Below are 22,448 nucleotides of genomic sequence, written 5' to 3'. Positions count from 1 at the left end.
CAAGGCGCGGAAGGGCTCTTCCTTTTGACTTCTTCTCGGCCGCTGGGCGTGGCAGCGTCGGGCTGCGCGTGCATGCCGGCCAGGTTTGGCGAGGACCCCCGTGAAAGCAGGGAGGGCTGCCGGGCGTCCAGCTGGCAGGAGGACTGGCTCCTTCGCAGGGAGGACCTGCTTGCGCTGGGGGGACTGCTTCTCTTGGGAGTGGCTGGCCTCTCCGGGCTGCTCCCCTCTTCTCGAACTGTTGAAAGGTAGTGGTGCTTCAGCACCATCTCATAGGGAGCAGCCCCTGCTCCCCCTGTGCATCAGGGCTGGCCTAGCCCTGCTGCTGCCCTGGCACGCGCGCATCTGCTGCACTGGAGCCCTGCTTTTGCAGGTCGCAAGGGCGATCTGGTGCGTGAAAGGCGTGGCTGTTCAGGTCGCTGGCTGAGCGGGATAATCGAAAGAGTTGCTCCTTTGGGGCCGCTGGCTTGCTGGCTACTGTGGATGCAACAGGCGGGAATGCCTTCTGATGCTTTCTTGGGGACAGAAACGGCCTGCGTGGGTATAGTGTTCCGTCTCAATATGAAAGAGTTAAGATACGCTCACATTAAAGCCTTAGAAGAAAATGCAACCCTCGATGTGTACACATAATACTTCATGGCGAGGTTACATTTGCAAGCAGCGCTGCTAGGGGTTGTTATTGCAAGTTTCCAAGTAATGAAAATTCCTTGACTTCAAAATGATTGAGTCCTGGCAGGTATGGGTACTGCCCCCCTGATGTACTGCTCCAATAAACTATACAACTCTATTAAACTTTACATCTGGTCATTGGTAGCAACCCGTACTATGGGATAATATTACATACTGGCACAGGAGTTCCCATGATTCGGGTCGTTGTAACAAGAGGAGTAATCTCTCACCAACAAGCGAGTGAACAAAGACTGAGGATGCTGATCCGCACGTTGATGCGCGCCGCGTATAGTCGAGAAATTCAACAAACACAGATAACGACTTGAGAAGTCTTCTCAGCACTTTTCTCGAATCGAAATCGCATTGCGTTCCGCTTCGTTCCTTTGCGGTGCCAAGTGTCGAAAGTACCAGAGGACCGTCCAAAGCAGGCAATACCTTAGTCACTGCCACCTCCTGACAACGTAATCATTACACATCCAAATCGCATGCCTGTTCTGGCTTGGCTGTCCTCACGAACAGGCTTTCGGCGCCTGCCTGGGCTTTCAGACAAAGCAGACAAGGACAAGCGCAAGACCGGTAGCCGAAACTTGAAGTCTTATCTGTCAGATCTTCTGATTTATCCAGCTCAATAATCATGGCAGCCTTCGCGGCATCGTCCCTTCCTGTGGCGGTCCCCTTGCAAGGAGCCTCCACAAAACGGTGCGTGAGGGGCGATCTGCCTCGACTTGGCTACTCATCATGCTTTGTTTCAGCTGTTTCTAGTCTTGTCCCAGTGCCGCTGGGAATATTATTAAGGGTTCATGAGCACGGTTCACCACCAAGGCGCACTTGCACCTCTCTCAGCCTGTACCATCAGGGAAGGTTTCTGATGCCTGCTTTTTTATAGATTGGGAAGCAAATCTCTGCTTCGTATGTTCCAAAGCCCGTATTGGGCCGGAATTGAAGTAATATAACTTGGATCGCAGGCTCATTGGTGCTGCCACGAGCCGCAAAACGCAGCTCGCACGCCCTACCACAACCTGCATGGCCACCAAAAAGGAGAGCGCAGAGATCATCTTCTCACCGTTCCAGGAGGTGTGTGCGGTCAAGCATCTGTTCAAGACCTCTCTACCTCCTGCTCAGGACTTCATGCATGTAAACCTTCCCCAGACACGTGAAAAACTGAGAGGATTTAAAAGGAATGACCATCTAATTGCATGGTGGCATTGCAGGTGAAGCCAGAGCTGGCCGCCGTTTCAAAGGTGGATAACTCTGTGGAGTCTTTTGCTCGCAGCCACTATGAAGTGTCTTGCGAGGTTGCCCTCAACGAGCAGGTGAGGATCACTATTTTGCTGAGAGATACGATAGAATCGTGGGAGGCATGGGCGACCGTCACATATATGCAATGGGCGAGCGCTGGTATTGTTCTGCTGAATGTGCTTGTGGATGTGCCAGGTTGTGTAGGCCACCATGACTGACTGATTGCTGTGATGACTGCAGATCAATGTGGAGTACAACATCTCGTAAGTCCAGCCTGTCCCATCAGATTCCATTATGATTATATTTGAACTTCCCGCATTTTATATCGAGAGAGTGTTTGTGTCTGAACACATGCCAAATATATCTTGGAGCAGTGACTGATGCGTGCTGCAATGTGCTGTGAGCAGGTACATCTACCACTCTCTGTACGCCTTCTTTGACCGTGACAATGTCGGCCTGCCAGGCTTTGCCGAGTACTTCAGGTGAGGTATTTTGCAGCAGAACAGCCCTCCAATGGCAGCACAGCCCCATTTCAGACCGGCCTGCATTGCCTTGGTTGTTCTTCACTGCGCCCCCGGCATGCTTGCATGCTGCAAGGCTTATACTTCAGGTAATGCATGCGACGAACAGCAACGATGATGGAGCAAGCACACTCTCCAGTGCCCACCATGCAGCTAGGCATGCACAGCACCTCAAAAAGAGAGAGATGCAGACATCAAGGCAGACATTGAACGCCACAGATGAGAGGAAGGACTGCCTCCAAGTGTACATCAGGCACTTTAAAGAAGGAGAAATGCAGACATCAAGGCAGAGCAAGCGCCACAGATGGGAGGAAGGACTGCCTCTCAAGTGTACTTTAGGCACTTTAGAAAAAGAGGAATGCAGACATCAAGGCAGAGCAAGCGCCACAGATAGGAGGAAGGACAAGTGTACTTTAGGCAAATTGGAGAGAAATAATGCAGACTTTATGGAAGAGCAAGCGCCAGAGATAAGGGGAAGGACTGCCTCTCAAGTGTACATCATGCACTTTAGAGAAAGAAGAATGCAGACATCAAGACAGACCGAGCGCCACAGATGAGACGAAGGACTGCCTCGCAAGTGCACATTATGAACTGTGCAAAAGTACATGGTGTTCAGCCATCTCCGGCTGCGTGCAGGAAGAGCAGCGAGGAGGAGAGGGAGCACGCGGAGAAGCTGATGGTGCAGCAGAACAGGCGCGGCGGCCGCGTGAAGCTGCACAGCATCCTGCTGCCGGAGACGGAGTTCAACCACAAGGACAAGGGGGACGCGCTGTACGCAATGGAGCTTGCGCTGTCACTGGAGAAGCTCAACTTCACAAAGCTGCGCGAGCTGCACCGCGTTGCCTGCAACGCCGAGGACGCCCAGCTCGCCGACTTCATCGGTGCGTGGCCCCTCTCCCGGTGCTGACAGCCGGGACGTGGTACACTTTTGGTCTTGCACCGGATTATTGCTGCGTGCCTGCAGCCTGTGCTGCCAGCATACTGCTAAGTGCGTGCCCATTTCAATTTGCATGTGTAGCATTGTTTCAAATGCTCTGACACACATCCCATGTTAGGACTGCCTGTGTGGCCTTGGTTGGAGTACTCCTTCGCTTCTGTATCGATTTACAGGTGGTCACACATGGCGTCCTGTGAGGCTCAGGGAACGTTTTGGATTGGTGTGCCAAATGTCAGTTGCAAGTGCCAAATACCACAAGTGCATCTACTCCCTTCCCAGGAATTGGCTAAATGTGGCGATCCGCATGGCTTGTAGCACATCCTAACTCTCACAGCTGCTGAGTGCTGCGCAGAGGGACACTTTCTTCAGGAGCAGGCAGAGGCCATCAAGACGGTGTCAGAGTATGTCTCGCAGCTGCGGCGCGTGGGCAAGGGCTTGGGAGTGTTTGAGTTTGACAAGTACCTCACAGAGCAGGATGGTGCTGCCGCGTAGGAGAGGCAAACTCCCAGCCTAGCTGTCAGATTTTTGGTGTTGTAGGAGCAAGCGGAGCGAATGGGAAATGATGGGGCTGCACACGTGTTGTGACTCCCTTGAATGTAGACCTGATATCCCCTGTTTGGGAGACTCACACTTGGATTGGATTTCTGAGGTAGAGCTTATGTGTCTTTTTTGAAGGGTCCCTTGACTGCACCCAGAAGAAGTACGCGTTTTTGCTGGGAAACATTCCTTGGGTGTTAGTGATTTTGTGCGGAGGGAAAAATGCCCCCGGCATTGCTTTGGCGCCAGGTAGAATTTTAGCCATTGAATGAAAGCAGCAGTTGTGCCTTGATGCCGAGGTCTGTGCTTCAACTTGAAAGTGTGAAAGTTTACAGTGGCGCTGATTATCATAATTGGCGATGATCGTATATGGTGTGTGCTCTTCCTAATGCTGTATGGGCTTATTTTGTACAGAGTAGAATGTGCCTAAACATCAAGGTCTTAATATGTCGATTTTCCCAAAATTATCAGACATCAAGGCACAGCGAGCAATCCTGAGATGGTTTGTGGAGCAGATCTAGGCACGTGCATGCAGATCGGTTTATCACATTACGACATGGACAAGGATCTGGTCCAGTTGCTCTGGCCATCAATGGACAAACACGTTTTGTCGTGTGATAAGTACTGATATAACATTATTGGTACGAGGTGGTGGCACCCAATGGGCAAGTAGTGTGATGAAGCCCTAACCCAGGTTGGCGCATGTGGTGTTTTTCGTCGTACGGAATAGTGGCTGTCCTGATCTCCGTGTCACGGTAAGAAGTTTAGCTCGTGAATTTTGGTGGAGGTCTATCTATGCGAACAGCACTTTGAAATGGATTGAGAAGTACCTGGACCATCGAATCCCCGCTCCTGACATTAGCCCCTTCACAGAGCAAAGCTCGCGGCGGAAGGCCCAAGCGCAGATCTAGAAATGGAATGACAACCATATCAGAGCCAATGAGGGTGCCAGATGGGCCGTCACCCTACCATCTTCAGGAACAGCTTGCACAAACCCGAGTGGGAGCCCGTGAAGCCATCGAGAGGATAGGCAGGGCGTACATTCGACAGTACTTAACAGATCAAGCCAAGGACTTCTACAACGAACTACCGTTCCTCAACTTGGGAACGAGGTAGGCCACCCAGAATCCTCCAGGTCCTAAAGCCCTGCAATCTCTAGGCACTCAAAGTGATCCTTAGAAGCTCTGCAGACTCCCGTCGATTATCCTAATCGCAAGGTTCTGTCACTGCTCTTGCTTTTAACCGCGCAGGGGGCCGCAGCGGCTTATGTCAAGGAAGTAAGAATCTGATAGCAGTCTGGGTTATGTGAAGGGCGCCGGATGGCAGCATATGGGCTACCGCGCTCTGCGGCAAGCCCGGCTTCATACGGGCAACAGACGACCACCACTTTGCTGTGGACCTGAAGCAGATGTACGGAGACCCAGTGAAATTTGCAGAGGGCGACATGATAGGCTCTGTGGGTGTCATGCTGCACAACCGGCGCAGAAACAGGCTCAACTGCCTCGTGGAGTCCCTGCAGCCGGGCGCATGCACGCTCAAGGTCCTGCAGAGCTTTGGGAACTGCCCAAAGTACATACAAGGTATTTGTCTTCCTCTTCTCAGCTGCTATGCTCAGCCAGTGCAGTTGGGCTGTCTTCTCCTGCATATTGATGTCAAGCATTGGCCTGAATGCATTCATGCTGCAACGGCGGCAATGTGAGTGGCATCTGGTCATTCTGTGTGACTGCTGGTGACATAATCCTTTCAAGCCTACGACATGCATGAGCTGCTACCAAATAAAGATCTGTTGGTTGCAGTGCGCCATATTGTGGTCGATGAGAAGAAGCTCGCCAGTCTGGGAGAGGAGGAGCGGCCGGTCACACATGGGACAACAGTGCTGGGTCCAGAACAGCGCGCCCTCATTGCAAGGTGCTTCACCTGTTTTTACAGGGGGATGCTAATTGCAGCTTGTGTTCAGTGTCCCCCTGTGTTTGGATGAGCAGGGGTGCATGATATTTAATGCAAGCCATTGCATGCTCTGTGATTGTTGCGCATTTTGTGAATGGGGCAGGGTCTGGGTGGAGCAACTGAACTCTTGTTGAGGTTCCACATGTTCAGTATTATGTGTGCATCCTCATTAAAACATGTCTATGTTGTGCCCTACAGGTCCGACACTATCTTCCTGGCAACAGGCTTTAACGGCATCGGCGATGGTGCTGATGGCATGAATGGCTGTGACTGCAATCACCGGGGCGGAGTTCCTGGATTTGTACAGGTGTGAATAGTGCCTAGCAGTGTCCTCAGTGTGGATTGCACCTAACTTCTGGTCAGATAAATCTTCGTAATCCTTGCATGTTTTGGTTACCGCCAAAACCAAGGAAATTTAGCACTGCAAGGCTGTTTGGAAGGGTCCAGAGGTGGTTCCAGAAAGCAACACCAAAAGTATTCTGCGCACATGTGCAATTATTGTCTTGGCTTGTCAATGACGTGCTCAGCCCTCTGAACAAGGTGTGCTGCTTTGAGCTGCATGTCTGCGCTCAGGTTTCAGGCGATGGCACACTCACTTGCCCTGACTATGTGGGCAACAACATGTTCTGCAGTCTGGGTGAGCGCCTTGATAAGTGTATTATGTGAAATTTTCTGTGTTCACTCTCATTGTGAAGCTAGCTCCACCAGTCAAACAGGACATTTCAGACCAGAGCATAATACTTGGGCTGCTGTTACAGGCAATATCACAGCAGACTCTCGCGCGGGCATCCAGTTCATTGACTTCTCGACTGGCGACTCCCTGCAGCTGACTGGGCATGGGAGGGTCCTATGGGATGAGCGCGCCCTACCAGGTGATCCACTCTTATTAGAATGGTGCTCATTTCACTGTATCTGGCAAGTTATTCTGCTTTTCCTATCTGGAGACACACGCATGGAGGATGGACTTGGCACTACAAGAGACCCCAGATACCCAGGAATTAATTAGCTAAAGGCGGTCTGACTTTGTGAATATCTGTGCATGCTGGACACTGTGCAGGTGTCCTGCAGGCAGGATACAATCACCTTCCTTGCCTGAGTCTTTGCGTGTGCACATGCAAAACGAATGTGAACCTCTGCATCGCTGCTGCAGGCGCACAGAGGACGCTGGAGTTTGTGACGAGCCGCTGGGTGCATGTGATAGGCGGCCTGCCCATTTCCACAGCCGGCCCCGTGCAGCTGTCCCCCTACAACCCCCTCCCCCCAGGGACAGCAGGAAAGGGCAGTGTGCTCACCGGTCTCAAACTGCTCGCCAAGCACAGGGAGACACCGGACATCATGACCTTTGTGTTTGGCGTGCCGGTGCGCACGGATGGGAAGAGCTTCTGCGAGGCGGGGCAATTTGCCTCCTTTGACTTTCCAGGCCTCAAGCCGGGGGAGACCCTCAACAGGACGTGGACCATCAGCAGTCATCCCGAGCAGATTGCTGCCACCGGCAAGTTCACCATCTCTGTCAAGAAGGTCAGTTTGTCCCACGACATCATGCTGCCGAAAAACTTTTCATCTAGTTGTGGCATGATGCACCTAGACTGATTTCGGTCCCGTGCAGATGGCCTGACACATGGGACTATCTAGCAGCGCTGTAAATGGAACAAATTGTATAGCTAGGGCTCCTGTGCTCTTAGGTGTTTTGTGGAGTTGTAACCAGGTCCTGATCAGTAGTGTCCTCCTTGATTGAGTCAAGGTCTGCATGCATGATGTCAAAATGCCACTTTTTCCCTGGGATTGCCCTCCTGCTCATGATGTGAGGCATATGATTGTGTACCGGTATATGCATTCTAGAGAAAGTGTATTACGTGCTGCATGCATGATGAGATGTTGACAGGATCCTTGGTGCAGTCATCTGCCTTTCATGTGACCAGACCATGACAAAGGTTGAAACCTCTGTGCTGGAATTTTGGTGCTGCTGCAGGCGGGGCTGGTTTCGACTTACCTGCATGACAAGGTAAATGTGATGAACGAGCTGGTCTTCAGGGGAGTTGACGGCGACTTCACCCTGGACAAGGCCGCCAAATGCATCCCACCTGCAGGTTAGTAAACGCATCACGTGATGTGTTCATATGATGCTGGTCTCTGGCAAACTCCACATCAGTAGGCTCTCTACTGTGGTACAGGCAGTGCCCTTTCATGCTGTATTATGACACAGTCCAAAATAGCGGCCCTGTTTAGGCTGCCATCGGCAGTGGGGATGCACAAGCGCTCTGCAGGATCTTTGCGTCAAGCCTTGGCTTCTTACTTTCCATTCTACAGCACATGAACGGGCGTATATTTGTTCGAATGTGCTGGACTTGTGTCTTTCCAGGGGTCTTGCTGGTTGCTGGGGGGATTGGGATAACGCCCATGAGGACGATGTTTGCCGAGTGCATCAAGCGCAGCATTCCAGTGACACTGCTGTACACTGCGCGCCACCTGGAGGATGCAGCTTTCCTGGCAGAGTTCCAAGAGGTAAGCTACACTTAGAATGAGAAATATACAAGGGACCCGGCTGGCGGGGGCCGGTATAAATACTGAGCACCATGCCCACGGTTGATTGGGCCTTGCTTGGATCTGGCGAGTCCGACAAGGGGGTAGGAGTGTGGCAGCATATACATCCAAGAATCCTGTACATCGCAGGATTTTTGAATGAAGCTTGTCTGCAGGACACACATTGCCTTTTACAGGAAAAACGTGGTTAACATAACAAAAATGACAGTGTACAATGGAGTCACGTGTACCTATTTTGTGCTCTGAGGACACAAGCAGTGTCCTGCACGGTCTCCTCTCAGTACTGCAAGACTCAATTGAGCTTGCGAGCAACTTATCTCTTGTTCGTGACAGTCTGTGCCAGAGGGAATGATGGTTCTGTCATGTGGTGAGGTGGCGTTTTGTTTGTCTTGCAGGGTGCAGCAAAGCATGACAATGTGAGGCTGGCGCTGACATTGACAGCAGAACAGGAGAGTCCGCCTCCGGGAATGACTACCTTCTCAGGCAGAATTAATGCAGCCATGATCCAGCAGGTGCTGCAATCCTCGCTAGCTTGCCAATTCCTACAGATCATCTTCAAGAGATGTGTAGTATTTTACCGGCAGATATCTTTGATTATGTCCTGCATCTCAGACAAGCTGTGTTTTGTTGATGTGTGGCACACTTGCAACAATGGGATCGTTGCATGTGCTGGCCATGCTAAGTTGGCGCTTGTAGAAGTTACTCATGAAATTTACGTTTTCTGCATTCTGCAGGTGTGCCCTGACGTGAGCAAGCGTGAGGTGTTCCAGTGTGGGCCGGACACCATGATGGACAGTGTCATGAAGGAGCTCCTGAGTCTGGGCCTCTCATCATCACAGGTGCATCAGGAGTCCTTCAGTTTCTGAATTGCAGGCTGACTTGCTTGTTGCAACTGGCAGTCCAAGGCAAGCGTTGTACATGAAGCAGGGGACTGATCAAATCCCCAGACAATTCCTGGAAGTTCTGAGGAACCCTGCTCGAGCAGAACCTCTGATATTTTTTTCCAAGGAGATCCTGATGGATCTCATGCGATACTGAGCGTCAGCTGTACTAAGTTGTCTAGCGCGTGGTGCAATCTGGGAGTTGCATCTGTCAAGGTGACCGTCAAAATAGTTAGTCTGCCCAATCTCGAGAAGCACCTCAGAAAATGGAAGAGATACGGCCTGCCCAAATCCAAATTGAGCTGCAAAATGAGGGGCTGGGAAGCTTGAAACAACAGCAAATTCACAGATATTTTGGGGTAGAGACTAGGAATTCTGTTGGCAAGCGCCTGCGTGCGGACCACTCTAGTTTACAGCAATTGGAACAGCATGTGTAACGCCGCTGTGACGGCATGCCTTGAAAGACGCCAAGCAAACAGGGGGGTTTTGTCCTTCATTGTGAATTGTTACGAGACAATTTGTATTGTAGTGTTTGCAAGTTTGTTGGTGTTGAAATGCATCTTTTAGCCCAGATAGCAGGAAGGGTTCGGTGCTTATTTTCCCTTGCTCAAGCTGACATCGATGGCTATTTTGTGTCAGAGAATAGCCTTCTTGTGATCAGGTTTCTAGTGTCAGGTGGGGTGAGGACCCTTTTAGGCATATGCTTTCTGCGCATGGGATCTTGGCATGCTTTTTAGGCAATTGTTGTTGGGATGATTTCAGTACTGAACACAAAAGTGGCAGTGCTTTGGTGAAGTGTCCTCGTCTGCAGTTCTTTCACATTCACATGTGTGGGTTTGACCGCATGGGTTTGACCGCATACGTAGCCTTTCAGGCTAGCTGCACGTGTGCATGGATTTAAGTGAAAAAGGGTTATTGGATATGTAGCGCCCAGTACTCATTCAGCAATGCAACCAAACTTACAGGGCTCACTAGCCTGGGCAGTGGTTTAAACCAAACTTTGAGAAAAAGAATCCGTATAAAAAGTACAACTTTTCCACCCATCAGCAGTACTCCCCTCCTGACAGTTAAGCATCAACACAAGCGCGCCTACACACAAAGCAAGCAGCAAGCAGTGAAGCCGCATTTCTGGCGGGAAACTCTGTCTCTGCAAACCATGCATGCGGGGCGATGACAAGAGTGCTGGCATGAACGCAGAAACAACCCCAACATGCCCAAGCTCAGATGGACAACAGTCATAGTCTCAAAACTTTATAGTGTTCAGCAAGCATTGTCGCGCACCAGCAGTCATGACCAGAGCATGCAAACTTGAATATAGAATATAGGAATTGTCCTAACTCTAACAGCCAAGGCAACAGCAAGCACATGTTCGAGTGGGCAGACACGTGGACGAGCACGATACCAATAACATCCAGATGTCTGCGCCGCTTGTTTCTTTCGTCACGTACAGGTGCAGCAACAATGTGCATGCAGCAGCAAACTCGACGCGTGCAGTGTGCCTAAAGCAAACGTCAAAGCAACACATTTCAATAGCAGGATGGATCCTAATAATCACCCTCAACCACTTCCTGGGTCATGCATCCTCGTGGAGCCTTGATAACCAGAAAACATCTGCCCTCACCCCTGCTCGCAAAATGCAGCAGCTAAGCACAGGACAAGGGCAGGTCAGGTTCCTAGCGCGACAGCCAAACTCAATAGAAGAGAGGCCACAAATGCCCATGCGGGCACAAAGAAGAGAGGCTCACACGAGCACATTATAATCAACTGCTGCCACCACCCAAGTTCGTTCCATGTTGTCCTGGTTTTCTGCACGCAGGTCGTTCGTTGGGAAATTTTAATGCACCCCAGGGGGACCACCCAGCGCTCTCTTGCCCCTTGTGCTGTAACATGCAAGGCTGGCTGCCTATCGCCAAAGACGATTACTCCAGCCCTGGACCAAAGATGCCATGCCTCGACATCGCAGCAGGAGGCTGTCAAATGGGGGGAGGGGAAAGCCATCCCTCTGTTGCCAGCTGCCAGGCCATGCAACTTCAGCCAATATGCCTGCAAATGCCCGCCCTGATGTCCTCTCTAGCAAATAGCACACTCAACACTGACTGGACCCCAGTCGGGAAGGCCCTCACACTAACAGACTCGCAGGGATGGCACATGCCGACCCCTCGGCTCACCACGCCCCATTGTACTGATCGGATCACAACCCACAACTGACTGAGCTGTCAGTCTGTGCTGCATGCAACTGTGCCGACAACCCCAAGTAATCTTGAGGGGCACAACTCAGCCACACGCCTCTCAGCACCAACCGCCCCGCAGCAACACCCACCAATTTACAGCAAGTCCTCAGCATTATCAACTATCTCATAACTAAGTGGGCGCTCTGGAGGCCCAGGCCAGCCACGCCGCTCAGCAGCAGTGTCTCAGGGGCCCAATGGATTGTAAGCCCTTGCCCATCACCACAACGTACAACTAAAAACCATGCGCGGCTCCAAAATTCAGGGCGGGAAGCGTCAGCGCCGAGCCAAAACACCGCAGCGCACCGGGGCCGGGCTGTGCTCCACAGTCGTCCCCAATTCCCTTACACGAGCATGCATTCTAGAGGCAGGCGCCCAGCAATCTCATCGCCTGTCATGTTGTAAGCTCCAGGTCACCGCGATGAACACACCCTCTTGCACGATACTCCCCCTCACTGACGGCAGCGGAGAGAGCCGTTGCCCCTGCAAAATATCCATCTTCCGTTCTGTTCTAATGATCCTCAATTTGCAGAGGGCACAACCTTCACACTGCGCTGCCGATACTCTGGGAACCCCTGCCAATCCAGGAGGGGGGGGGCCCCGGGGGTCCCCCCCCCGGTGGTCGGAGGGGGGGGGCACCAGCTCAGAAGGCTACGGGTCCCGGCTGCAGTGCGCGCTTGACGGTGAGGAACTTGTTGCCGATCTGCTTCCCGTTGAGGTTCTGGATGACATAGTCTGTCAGCCCGATGTCCTGGTACTCGCAGAAGGCGTAGCCCTGCAGCACGATAGGTCCAACTCAATTTCAAGGGACATGCATGAAGGTACACAGAGGGGAACATTGACTGTGGCCAACTCTGAAGAATACCTCACATGCCACAAACAGAGGAAAAGGCCCAAAAGAACAAGACCCACAGTTCTCCCCATGCATGCAGAAGTTGTGGTGGAACGCATGCATGCCAAAATTGCACTGTAGCAATGCCATATCTGCCCGGACCCAGATTCTAACAATGAGTTTATTGCTCCCATGCATGAAGCTAGGAGATGGGCACCTTGGAGTTGCCGGTGTTCTTGTCCATGACCAGGTTGAACGCCTTCAGTGACCCAAAGGGCAGCAGCAGCTCCTTCACCTAAGGGAAATGCAGCAGCCCACGTCAAACATTGCAGTGCTGTGCACGCATGAGCCCCCATACACCAAGCACACAGCATTGCTAAAGGTAAATGACAGTTGGGGAAACATACATCTCCCTTCATGCCACGCAACAGCACACGAGTGGATGCAGTAGCACATGAGTGGTCGTGAACGATCACATAATGCCAGTATGTAATAACAATGAGGGATGACAGCGTCGCAGTGATCCGATTAGTAGGTACTGTGCTTTCAAACTGGATCATGACTTCAAAAGTTGTGAAGAGCACACCTGGTCTTCGGTCCAGTCGCAGGGCAGGCCGCCTATGAAGAGTTTGTGGGGGGAATCTTGCACCACGGTCTTCACGATGTCCAGGTTGGACACATCCATGGTGGGGTCCGGGTCTGTGGGGCCCAGCATCACCGCCACGTTTATGTCATAGTTGTTCGGCCGCCTCACCTGGCCACAACAGCAAAGTTTTAGAGGTCGTGCACACCCAGAGGCAGAGGCCTCCCACACGCAGAAAGACACCCCAGTAGCTAAGGAGGACCCCCATGCAGAGTGCAATTTATGTACAATTGCAAGACTTGCTGTCCCAAGAAGGTATCTGGTACTGAGCACCTCACGCTCAGGTGAAGATCACCCCTTCCTGAAGAGTCATGCTGAACAAGTCAAGCCGTGCCAGGGGGATCAAGGAATGCATGCATATCTGCAACACTCCAACGCTGATTCCTGGCGCTATGGAAAGCAGAGGCTGTGCCACAAAGTGTGTATCTGTGGAGTTCAAAGCTGCGGGCTCACCCTGAGGTAGGAGTCCTTGAATGCGACGCCGTCAAAGGCCATGCAGTTGGAGGCCTCCTCTACAGACCGGAACTCCAGGAACGCATATGACTTCTCCGTGTAGATTTTGCAGGAGGCGATGGGGTAGCCTGTGGCCGCGCAGCCCCCAGTGCTCACCATCAGCTCGTTGATATACTGGCGCAGATCCGCCTATGCCCAAGACAGCCTTGTCAGCCCAATATCCCATGTGTCACCACAGATTAAGTAATAGTGAACTGAGCGTAAAAAATAATTTTTCCTAGATTCAGCGGAAGTGAAGCGATGAGCCGGCATTGGCAGCACTGCAGCTGCCAGGACAAACTCCTTAAGACAGCAGACCTTATTTAGCCTTCTATCGGTGCCACATGCAACGACATGCTAGCATTGCAAATGGCACACTGACTGATGCAGGAGATGCACAATGCAAGCGCGATCTTCTGTAGAAGCCACAACGCTCAGACACACCGCTATGTAGTGTGCGAGCTACAGGTCAGGATCGGGGGCAGAAAGCTCACATCGGTGGTTTCAGGCGGGAGACCGCCCACATAGATTCGCCGTGCTGGCCGCGCAGCATCCGGATTGAACATCTGATACCGCGCCTGGATCTGGGCAGCCCATGCCCTGCACATGGCAACAAGGCATTCAGTGTGTTCGTTTGTAGATCAAGGTAGGAAAGGAATCTTGCTGCTGCACAGGGCCCGTGATCCACAGCTGAAACATGCATAGGCACCTCTGTAACTGCCTGACAGCAGGGGGAGTAGGATTGCTTGAAACAGAAAGATTGCAAGGTGTGAAGCAGCAGAAGCATGGCTAATATGAGAGACTAAGAAAGTGAAGGGAAAGGGTAAAGACCTGTAGTGGCCGAGAGTGCCCAACAGCTTTGCTATCTGCGCATCCTTGGACCGCAGTTGCTCTCCAAGCGTAATAGAATCCAGGGTCATCCCTGCAATGCACGCGTGACCTTGCTGTAACAGCATGATGCTGAACAAAGGAGCACATACTGCAAATCTGCAGACACATGGCAATGCAGAGACACACTATACATTTGCATCCTGCTCTTCACTCCCAAAGAGCACCGTAGTGAGCTGCACGTTCAGAAAGTTAGGTGCTGACGCTCACCTGTAAATTGATTCTCAAGGCCAGTGCCTGCAAACACACGCCAGTGTACTGATGACAATAGCTCTGACAAAGGCAACAAGTGCTAAAAGTCCGTCAAGACTTCAATACAATGTCAATTCCTGGTTCCCATCAGATCACGTGTGAAGGCAGAATAGTCAATTCCCTGTCTCTATGTGTGGACAACTGCAATCACATCTGTCTTGCGAAAGGGTTTCTCTTGCAAAACGATATGCACTGAAATGCTGGAGCCTCTATCCGCGTAATAACTCTCTGTTACAGATCACTATTGTCCAGCAGGATGCAAAAAATATCCTGCAACGCTGTTGAGGATTGCCAAAGAAATTCTGTATTGGGCCATGACATGTACCTGCGCCTGGCATGCCCATGCCTGAGCCCAGGACACTCTCCGAAAAGTTGTGACTCGCCACCTTGCCGTTGATCTTTGTGTCCAGGTTTTTATCATTCCTGGGGAGGACACAGCAGTAGACATCAGCCCTGCGCAGAGTTGCTCTGGTACGTCCCATTGATGACATGTACTATTGCTCGAAAGGAGGGAAGGCTCGAGAAGAATAAATACGGAGAAGTGATACACCAACAATAGGCTCGAAAAGAATAAATACGGAGAAGTGATACGCCAACAATCAAATATGACGCTACCGAGCAGAGCCTGACAACACATAGAGGATCCCTTAACAGGATCCTAATTGTACGTCTCAGGACTTGGCCGATACATATCAGCACAGACGACGCACCCGTTGCCGAACATCAACACTGGTGTTGCACCTCCTTTACTCCCTTGGCGCCCACGGTCGATCCAGCTACCTAAAACAATCCTCACTTCATCACGATTACGCCGACAAAGTGCGTTGCTCCGGACCTCCAAATCGCTCCGTCACTGTTCGTGATACCGCACAATCCCAAGCCAATGACTGAGAAATAGCTGAAGGAATTCGGCTAACTCAGCGAGGCCCAAAATAGCCAACAGAAACGAGTAGCAATGCCCGCACTCCGCTGCGCTCCGAGTCAAGAAGCGGGAGCTCAAGAAGCTGGCGATGGCTATATTACCTTTTGGTACGAAAGGCGTGTGCTTGCGATACACAAATCGGACATCAGCCCTGAACACAGACGGCACGCCCTGGTTGTACTGCCTGCCGACCACCTGTCTAGCCCTCTTTACTATGCTGCAGGCTGAAAGATGTGCTCGCACCTCGAGACACGATTCTAGAGGTTTGCAGTGCAAAGAATTGTCCCAATCGAAGTATCATCTGAAGTTTATCGCTTGTGGGCAAGGCTACTCACCTTCGACAACTAGAACAACGACGTCCCGCCGCAAACTGATATTCCTTACTGCCCCTCTTCAAATGCCGCAAGAATATCTGCAACAACGTATCACAAGACAACGGGCAGAGGACGCTTCTCAAAACTGTCTTCTAATTCATAAAGCAGTGCAGGTCACCGTTGTCAGACAAAAGACACGCTGAGTAAGTCCCACTCTGCGTCAGATGTTGCCTGGTAATCTGGCCCAATTGTTATGTGGGACAGGGATCATTCATATGATTCCACATCAAAACTTACAGACAATGTACTGCATTAGCTTCTGGCCATCTGCACACTGGGTTGCGTCACCCATGAGTCGATGCGAATCGGGGTGAATGACGTAGGTGGCAGCTGCCGGGAGCATTTGCGAGATATTTCAATGCAAGCCAGGATTTTTTGCAGCCTTCCAACATTTGCGTCTGCTGTGCAGCGTGTTGGTGTAACATAACCCATTTTGTACAACGCATCGAAGTCGGACCGGACAGCCTATGGAGCAGTGACGGATCCGGACTGGGTTTGTAAGGACGCGCAAACAGCCGATCACAGTGTGTTCAAGCATCTAGAAAATATCCTCTTCCTCTCATAATGAACAACCTCCAAGCATCCTCTGCCATCAAATGATCTTTGGGGATCACGCCTCCAGAGCACAACTGCAAGACGAGTCACCCACTGGTTGACAAGCAAATCATCCTGTCATTCGGTTGTTCTCTGTCATTGCTTCTGCACATCCTCCAAAGCTCGCACAAGACCTCCAAAGTCCTTGAAGTCTTGTGACACACAAGTCACCTCCATGCCAAGGAGCCGACCGGCACCTGCAATGCAATCAGAAAGGCACCTTAAGGATTTAGAGAAATAGGATGCAGTTATCAAAGCATAACGAGCGCCAGAAGACAAATAAAGGGCTGCCTCCGGACTACACGTCATGCGCCAACAATACATTGATCCCAGACCCAGGTGAACTTTAGAACAGCTTGAGGGATTGCGACGATGCTCTTTATCCAATAAAGTGAGTCACTCTGTCTCCATATCACTCTGTCTTCAAGCGGTGACGATGGGATCACCTGCAGCTGTGTAAGGCCCGTGAGCAGCGAGAATGGTGCCCCATTTCTCCAGCATCTGCTGCAGCGCTTCTCTGCCCCCCATGATCTGCAAGAGCCCCTCCGCCTATGACAGCACCTTCTTATCAGACACCATGCCACTTGCCCTGTTATTGCAAGGCTCCCATGCATCTACCTCCTCATTTCATCTCCGTTCTGTCGGAGAACCGGCCCTCTCTGTCAGTACCATTGCTTGAGCGCACTGTCAGAATGCCCCATGACAGAGGCATTGAGATGTCTATAATAATCTTTACAAATTGAGAAAGGGCAATGATATGTGCGAATGCCAGCGAGGATCTCACGACAAAGGGACTTTTCAAGCATCAGCTACCGACACGGCAATTGCATGGTTTTGGTTATGGGCCTCTCGGGACAGTACTGTGCCTCACACAAGAAAGGATGTGTCATGAGGATGTGTCATGCATCAGCGTGCCCTCCCACCCTGCTTACGTGATTAGTCACTGGAGTGGCAAATACTGTACCTCAGCAGTGGACGTGAACGCCACTGCGTAAACGTGACCATCAGCCAGCAGCTGCCGCTCTGCAGCGCACTGCTCTGCAGTTGCCCCTGGCCGCGTCTCATAGGCATCCACTCTCACAGCGTGCGCCCCTGCTGCCTTCACAGAATGGGCCTCACTTACCCACAGAAATGCACGAATTGCATTAGTGGCTGTCAGCAGTGCAAATTTATCCGTGAAATGGCCATATGAGGATTGACAATGAGGGGGGCCCAGCTGGGAATCAACTGATGAACCAAGCCTGCCAGCTTGAGAGCATGCCCTGACTTCGAGAACTTTCTGCCGCTCAGTGAGCCCGGCAGCATAAAAACAGCTGTCCCAACCCAAAAGCTGCCAGACTGATTTAGCGAAAGAACAATGCAGACATTGGAATAGAGCGAGCGCCAAAAGATGAGAAGAAGGGCTGTTTGGCAGGTGCACGTTCATGCAACAACAACACAACAATCCCCCGGTCCAGGAGCACTGATTGCAATGCTCCAGCATTACTCGCTTGCAACGACCGGCTGTGTGCACATGTCACCCCCTGCAATGCAAGGCTAAATGGTGTGGCGGAGGAGGTTGAGACCCACCTGCAAGCTGGCCAGGAACCTGGGCACCACAGGCGGTTCTGTGAGACCCCCACTCACCAGCGGCACAGGGCATAGCACCCTCGCTCCCTCAGCCTCCCCTCGCCTTTGCAGCTCAGCCACAAGCCCCTGTGTGCTTGCCTGCACCCAAGCGCCTGGCATCATCTCTTTTACGCAGGCCACTCCTCTGATAAGGCAGGTGGTGTTCATGACATGCATTCGAGGGTGCAGCCACCACAATCTAGAACTAGTACCTCCTAAGTTGGCAAGAGATCTTCCATTAAATGATGAAATGAAATGATATGGTATGATAGATAACGAACTTATCCTGGACTGCTCCTCTTGATGCTGCTGGGCTTGACAGAATACCGTGCCTCAAGCTTCCAATTGACTTGGATCAGCTCATGATACACACAAATATCAAGACACCCGCCATCGGCATCGCTCTCCTGTGTGGAACCTATGTGTTATGCGCCATTGCCTGATGCATCTCAGGGTGTAAGGAGGAACACCTCCTGGGGGGTCAGAACATCCCTCACTCCGGCCTCCGCCAGCATTTCAGCGTCCGCTCCGAGCGCAGCACAGCGCAGCGGCAGAGCATTCAAATGCGCAATGGCCGACTGCAGGCTGCCATGCGCAGCTGCCAGCCTTTCCAGAACGGCCTGGATGCCGTTGCGCGATGTGAAGGCCAGGTGAGTGTAGCTGTCCAGGCTGGCAAGCTCGTCGTCCAACTGCTGCACCCCAGCTCACTGGTTGACAAACAGCCATGTATTGCTTGCCTTTTGCTTAGCGCCAAGGCTCTGCCTAACTGTGAGAGGGCAATGCACACTTTCCAATGACGATGAAAACAGCCCTGAGGGCCCATGTGAGATTGCATAATGGGCAATCCGCAAGATCTGTGTAGTGACTGAATGTTAGCCTATCATTTGACAAATGGTGCATCATTGTAGTGCAGTGCAGGATGTGGACGCTGACTGATGACAGGAGAGCGATTCATGTGTCCACCTGCATGCTCTGTGCGTCTGACAGGCGGGCGATCTCGATTGCAGGCACCCACACAGGCCGCGCGCCCCGCTCTGCAAGTCGTGCAGCGAGTTTCAGCGCATACTGGCGAGGGGACGTGAACATGACCCGCTTATTTGTCAATGGTAGAGAGTCAGACCCTGCAGCATGCATGCAGGGCCAGTCCCAACTTTCCTGAAGGAACCCAGAGTTTCTGTAACAAGTTAATAATTTTTTATATCAGCTGTTGGGAAGCATCCCCCTTTTCCATGCATGGCTCACCTTGCAGCAACTCACTGTCAAGCAGAGCTTGAGCTTGGGCTTCACAAACGCTTGCACTGGTCTGGACCCTATTCATTTGCTTAAGAAGCTTCCTTTCGAGACATCGTCGTTTTAAAATGCAGCTCCCAACATGGACGCCCTCTAAAATGCAATGGCATGGCCTCATCAAGAATGCTGCTGGACAATTTCTAAATGATTGCCAGACCAAAATTGAGCTTGGTTTCGCACAAGCACATCTCTCGTTCATCTACATTCAGTTACATTGATGTTGCGCGGATTCCTCATCCAAAGTGAATGTCCCACATGAGGCGGTGAGTCATTAGGATCCAAGGAAATTTAACGAGGTCGTTGCCATTCTATATTTGGAATACTTAGATAGTAGTCTTTGATATTTGGCAATCACGCATTTCACCTCATTGATGGACAAGGATCAAGGGAAGAAGAATCTGCCGTGAAGGACGTAGGAGTGCTGCGCGTCATCTTTCCAGTGGATATCACAGGATCTGATCATGGAAGCCGTTCCAATGATAGCCAGTGGCTTATTTGCGGGCGCAGCCTTATCAGTCTCCATCGCTGAGCACCCCGCAAGGCAGGACATAGATCCTGAGCAAGCTGTGCGACAGTTCAAGAAGAGCTACAAACAGATCGCCCCCTTGCAAGTAGACCGCTCATCCTCGATAAATATCACCTGTTTCAAATTGCTAACACTCCAGTACTCAATGTTCCTATATCGACTTTTACTGAGATTATTTAATTGCAGGTAGCATTGGAAGTTGTGCTTTCTAAATATATGCTCTCCCTTCTGATGCATTACAGGCTGGCCTGGCGCTTATTGCCTCTGGCACTTCTCTGTACCTTGCATCCAAGAGTGGCGACCAGAGCAGAAAGATCTATCTTGCAGCTGGCCTGAGCATGGCTGCTATGTTGCCCTACACCGTGATCTGCATCTTCCCCACAAACAACAGGCTCATGTCTGCAGAGAAGAAGGAGGATGCTGAGGTGAGTGACCCCTCAATGTGCACAGCCCATCTGAGTTTACAATGTCACCTTTGGTAGGGGATGGCATCTGCATATGCTGAAAGACCTGCCTGGTCCTGGACGTTCAGAACCATCATTTGAGATGGCTGCAGCTGCAGTGTAGCCTATGCATGTCTATTTACATTTCTGTATGGCAATCTCAGGTCAAGCGTCTCTTCGGCAAATGGGAGAAGCTGCATGCAGTGCGGACGATCGTGGGCACTCTCGCTTTTGCTGGCATCACCATTGCAGCCTTGCAGAGCTCGAAGAAATGATGTGACCGTCACTGCAGTGCAGAGCAAGTAGAGGAAGAGGAATGCAGACATCAAGGCAAAGCGAGCACCACAATGAGAACCAAATGTAGAATTTAAGGGCCTCAACAGTCCCAGGCCCCATGTCAATTGCCTTGTGTGCAAATGTCATTGCCACTGCTACATCAGATCTGCTGCGGCTTCAGAGCTGCTCTGGCTGGCGCTTTGGAGCCAAGTTTTGTCTGCATCATGATAATTTGCATCAGGTGAATTATGTAGTTGTTTCTGATCGGAAAATTGTACTAAGGGCTCACAGAGGACTGCCCAGGGCCAACCACGAGGTCCATGTGCCTCCCTGTACGCATGGCCTGAAAGCATGCAGCTCTTGGACTGCCGCAGATCAAGCTGTAATAACAATGATGATTCTTGAGAAAATGTGGACTGATATTGCTTCGTCTGTTTATTAAAACTGCAAGTCGGCTAGCCAGACTTCTCCACATCCCCAAAGCCCACTGTCACTGCTGCTATGGCCACCACCATCTCGTCCGTGACATCTCCTGCAAGCAATCAGCAAAACTCCTCATAAAATTTCGCCTCATCCCCACTAGCTCCAGCACTTCACAGCAGAAGGCGTGCCATGCGCACATTTGCCAGCAAATAACACGAGCTGCAGCTTTTGGCAAGGCAGGCATACCTAGCTCATCAATTGCAATGCCGCTTCCGCATGACAATCCGCCTTCAACAGCCTGCGCACATGTGCAGGCTGTACAGGCCAACATGTCTCAAAGCGTTTCTCATCATGACACCGGGTGTCTTGCCTTCAAATGAGCTGCTCTTTTAGTCAGGTTGGGTCTTCATCTTAGAGGAAATGCTGCTCCAATTTTCGCTGATGCTGTCCATCCGTATACAGGCCAACAAAAGGCTCACCTCGATCACTGCCTGACCGTAAGGAAATATCTTCCGGCACTCCTCCAAATCGACACGCTCCTGCAAGCCAACATTGCAGGGAAGGTTAGCCACAGATCCAAGATGAATCGGGCTTAAATGCCGTGCAGGGGCGCAGAATGGCAGCTTGACTGCTGTACCGCAGTGGCTAGCAAAAACAGAGCCATGTGCTCACCGGGTGTGGTGATCCAATCTTCACATGCAGTTTGAGGTTGTTGTAGCCTCCTGGCACAAGCCTGCTGACTGATGGGATTGAGTTGAACTCTATAGCGTTGCGGCAGGCTCTAGCGGCTGCTTTCTGGAACAGCAGACAGACTGTTTAGGCTTGCAGTCGAGTAGTAATGCACATGTCAATTATAATCAAGATGGATGTGCTAGGGAAAGAGCACTCACTGTAACATTTTGCCCGTGCCCATCACAACCTGAACCGATCTCCACAAAGAGAATCTGCGCAATCGGATTGATTACATCATCAAAACACATCAATTATATAGATTGGAGATTCATTGTCTCACAGGCGTGGGGCCAACCTCTGCCATGTGTGGGTTTTTCACCACTCGTCGTCCAGCAACACCAGCACTGGTCTGTCCATCAGTTGATGCTGTCGTCATCCTAGCTCTACTGCAGCGATGTATCCTGTTGCTTATATTATTACTCCTGTGAAGAGTTGATGTGCTTCTAAACAAAGACATAGACTCCGATGGTTCCAGCACATGAAGTGTAGATAGATATTCTGGATATCACACGGACATGCAAACGCAATCGCCCCAACACATCTGTATCTTCTCCATTCTTACATTGTTCAGAGACTGACAAAGTCTCTTGCATCATTCTTAAATTGAGATTTCTCCAAAACGGTAGCTTCCAGGAAGGTAGAAGCTGGTGGCCACT

At 51.3% G+C, this 22,448-nt stretch overlaps 7 protein-coding genes across 7 annotated transcripts; 4 read left to right on the top strand and 3 right to left on the bottom strand.

Annotated features, from left to right (window-relative positions):
- Positions 1-1,225: 1,225 nt before the first annotated feature.
- COCSUDRAFT_25419 (ferritin-like protein) lies at positions 1,226-4,358 on the top strand. Its single transcript, XM_005644640.1, has 7 exons — positions 1,226-1,365; positions 1,632-1,740; positions 1,878-1,979; positions 2,146-2,168; positions 2,313-2,387; positions 3,063-3,307; positions 3,716-4,358. Exons 1-7 carry the CDS (start codon positions 1,301-1,303, stop codon positions 3,853-3,855), a joined length of 759 nt encoding a protein of 252 aa, XP_005644697.1. The 5' UTR covers positions 1,226-1,300; the 3' UTR covers positions 3,856-4,358.
- Positions 4,359-4,487: 129 nt separating this feature from the next.
- COCSUDRAFT_30787 (hypothetical protein) lies at positions 4,488-6,853 on the top strand (the record flags this gene model as incomplete). The annotated part of the gene is made up of 6 exons (XM_005644639.1): positions 4,488-4,655; positions 4,774-5,012; positions 5,212-5,523; positions 5,983-6,154; positions 6,421-6,484; positions 6,606-6,853. The coding sequence occupies exons 2-6, from the start codon at positions 4,819-4,821 to the stop codon at positions 6,851-6,853; spliced, it is 990 nt and encodes a 329-aa protein (XP_005644696.1). The 5' UTR covers positions 4,488-4,655; positions 4,774-4,818.
- A 4,317-nt stretch (positions 6,854-11,170) lies between these two features.
- On the top strand, positions 11,171-11,860 carry COCSUDRAFT_34053 (hypothetical protein). The gene has a single exon (XM_005644638.1). The coding sequence runs from the start codon at positions 11,292-11,294 to the stop codon at positions 11,475-11,477; it is 186 nt and encodes a 61-aa protein (XP_005644695.1). The 5' UTR covers positions 11,171-11,291; the 3' UTR covers positions 11,478-11,860.
- Positions 11,861-12,120: 260 nt separating this feature from the next.
- COCSUDRAFT_30785 (hypothetical protein) lies at positions 12,121-14,030 on the bottom strand (the record flags this gene model as incomplete). Its single annotated transcript, XM_005644637.1, has 5 exons — positions 12,121-12,272; positions 12,547-12,624; positions 12,916-13,083; positions 13,426-13,614; positions 13,959-14,030. The coding sequence occupies 5 exons, from the start codon at positions 14,028-14,030 to the stop codon at positions 12,141-12,143; spliced, it is 639 nt and encodes a 212-aa protein (XP_005644694.1). The 3' UTR covers positions 12,121-12,140.
- A 2,887-nt stretch (positions 14,031-16,917) lies between these two features.
- COCSUDRAFT_57875 (tetrapyrrole biosynthesis, uroporphyrinogen III synthase) lies at positions 16,918-19,188 on the bottom strand (the record flags this gene model as incomplete). Its single annotated transcript, XM_005644636.1, has 5 exons — positions 16,918-17,043; positions 17,459-17,593; positions 18,064-18,201; positions 18,573-18,794; positions 19,066-19,188. 5 exons carry the CDS (start codon positions 19,186-19,188, stop codon positions 16,918-16,920), a joined length of 744 nt encoding a protein of 247 aa, XP_005644693.1.
- A 558-nt stretch (positions 19,189-19,746) lies between these two features.
- COCSUDRAFT_54408 (DUF1772-domain-containing protein) lies at positions 19,747-21,043 on the top strand. Its single transcript, XM_005644635.1, has 3 exons — positions 19,747-20,003; positions 20,161-20,343; positions 20,526-21,043. Exons 1-3 carry the CDS (start codon positions 19,854-19,856, stop codon positions 20,634-20,636), a joined length of 444 nt encoding a protein of 147 aa, XP_005644692.1. The 5' UTR covers positions 19,747-19,853; the 3' UTR covers positions 20,637-21,043.
- Positions 21,044-21,092: 49 nt separating this feature from the next.
- Positions 21,093-22,096, bottom strand: COCSUDRAFT_57874 (hypothetical protein; the record flags this gene model as incomplete). The annotated part of the gene is made up of 5 exons (XM_005644634.1): positions 21,093-21,169; positions 21,307-21,358; positions 21,540-21,599; positions 21,733-21,855; positions 22,073-22,096. The coding sequence occupies 5 exons, from the start codon at positions 22,094-22,096 to the stop codon at positions 21,093-21,095; spliced, it is 336 nt and encodes a 111-aa protein (XP_005644691.1).
- Between the last annotated feature and the right edge of the window lie 352 nt (positions 22,097-22,448).

The sequence above is a fragment of the Coccomyxa subellipsoidea genome (genome assembly GCF_000258705.1).
Source record: "Coccomyxa subellipsoidea C-169, whole genome shotgun sequence".
NCBI classification, from domain to species: Eukaryota; Viridiplantae; Chlorophyta; class Trebouxiophyceae; family Coccomyxaceae; genus Coccomyxa; species Coccomyxa subellipsoidea.
The sequence above is the reverse complement of the archived record's forward strand: the minus strand, read 5'-3'. Positions and strand labels throughout refer to the sequence as shown.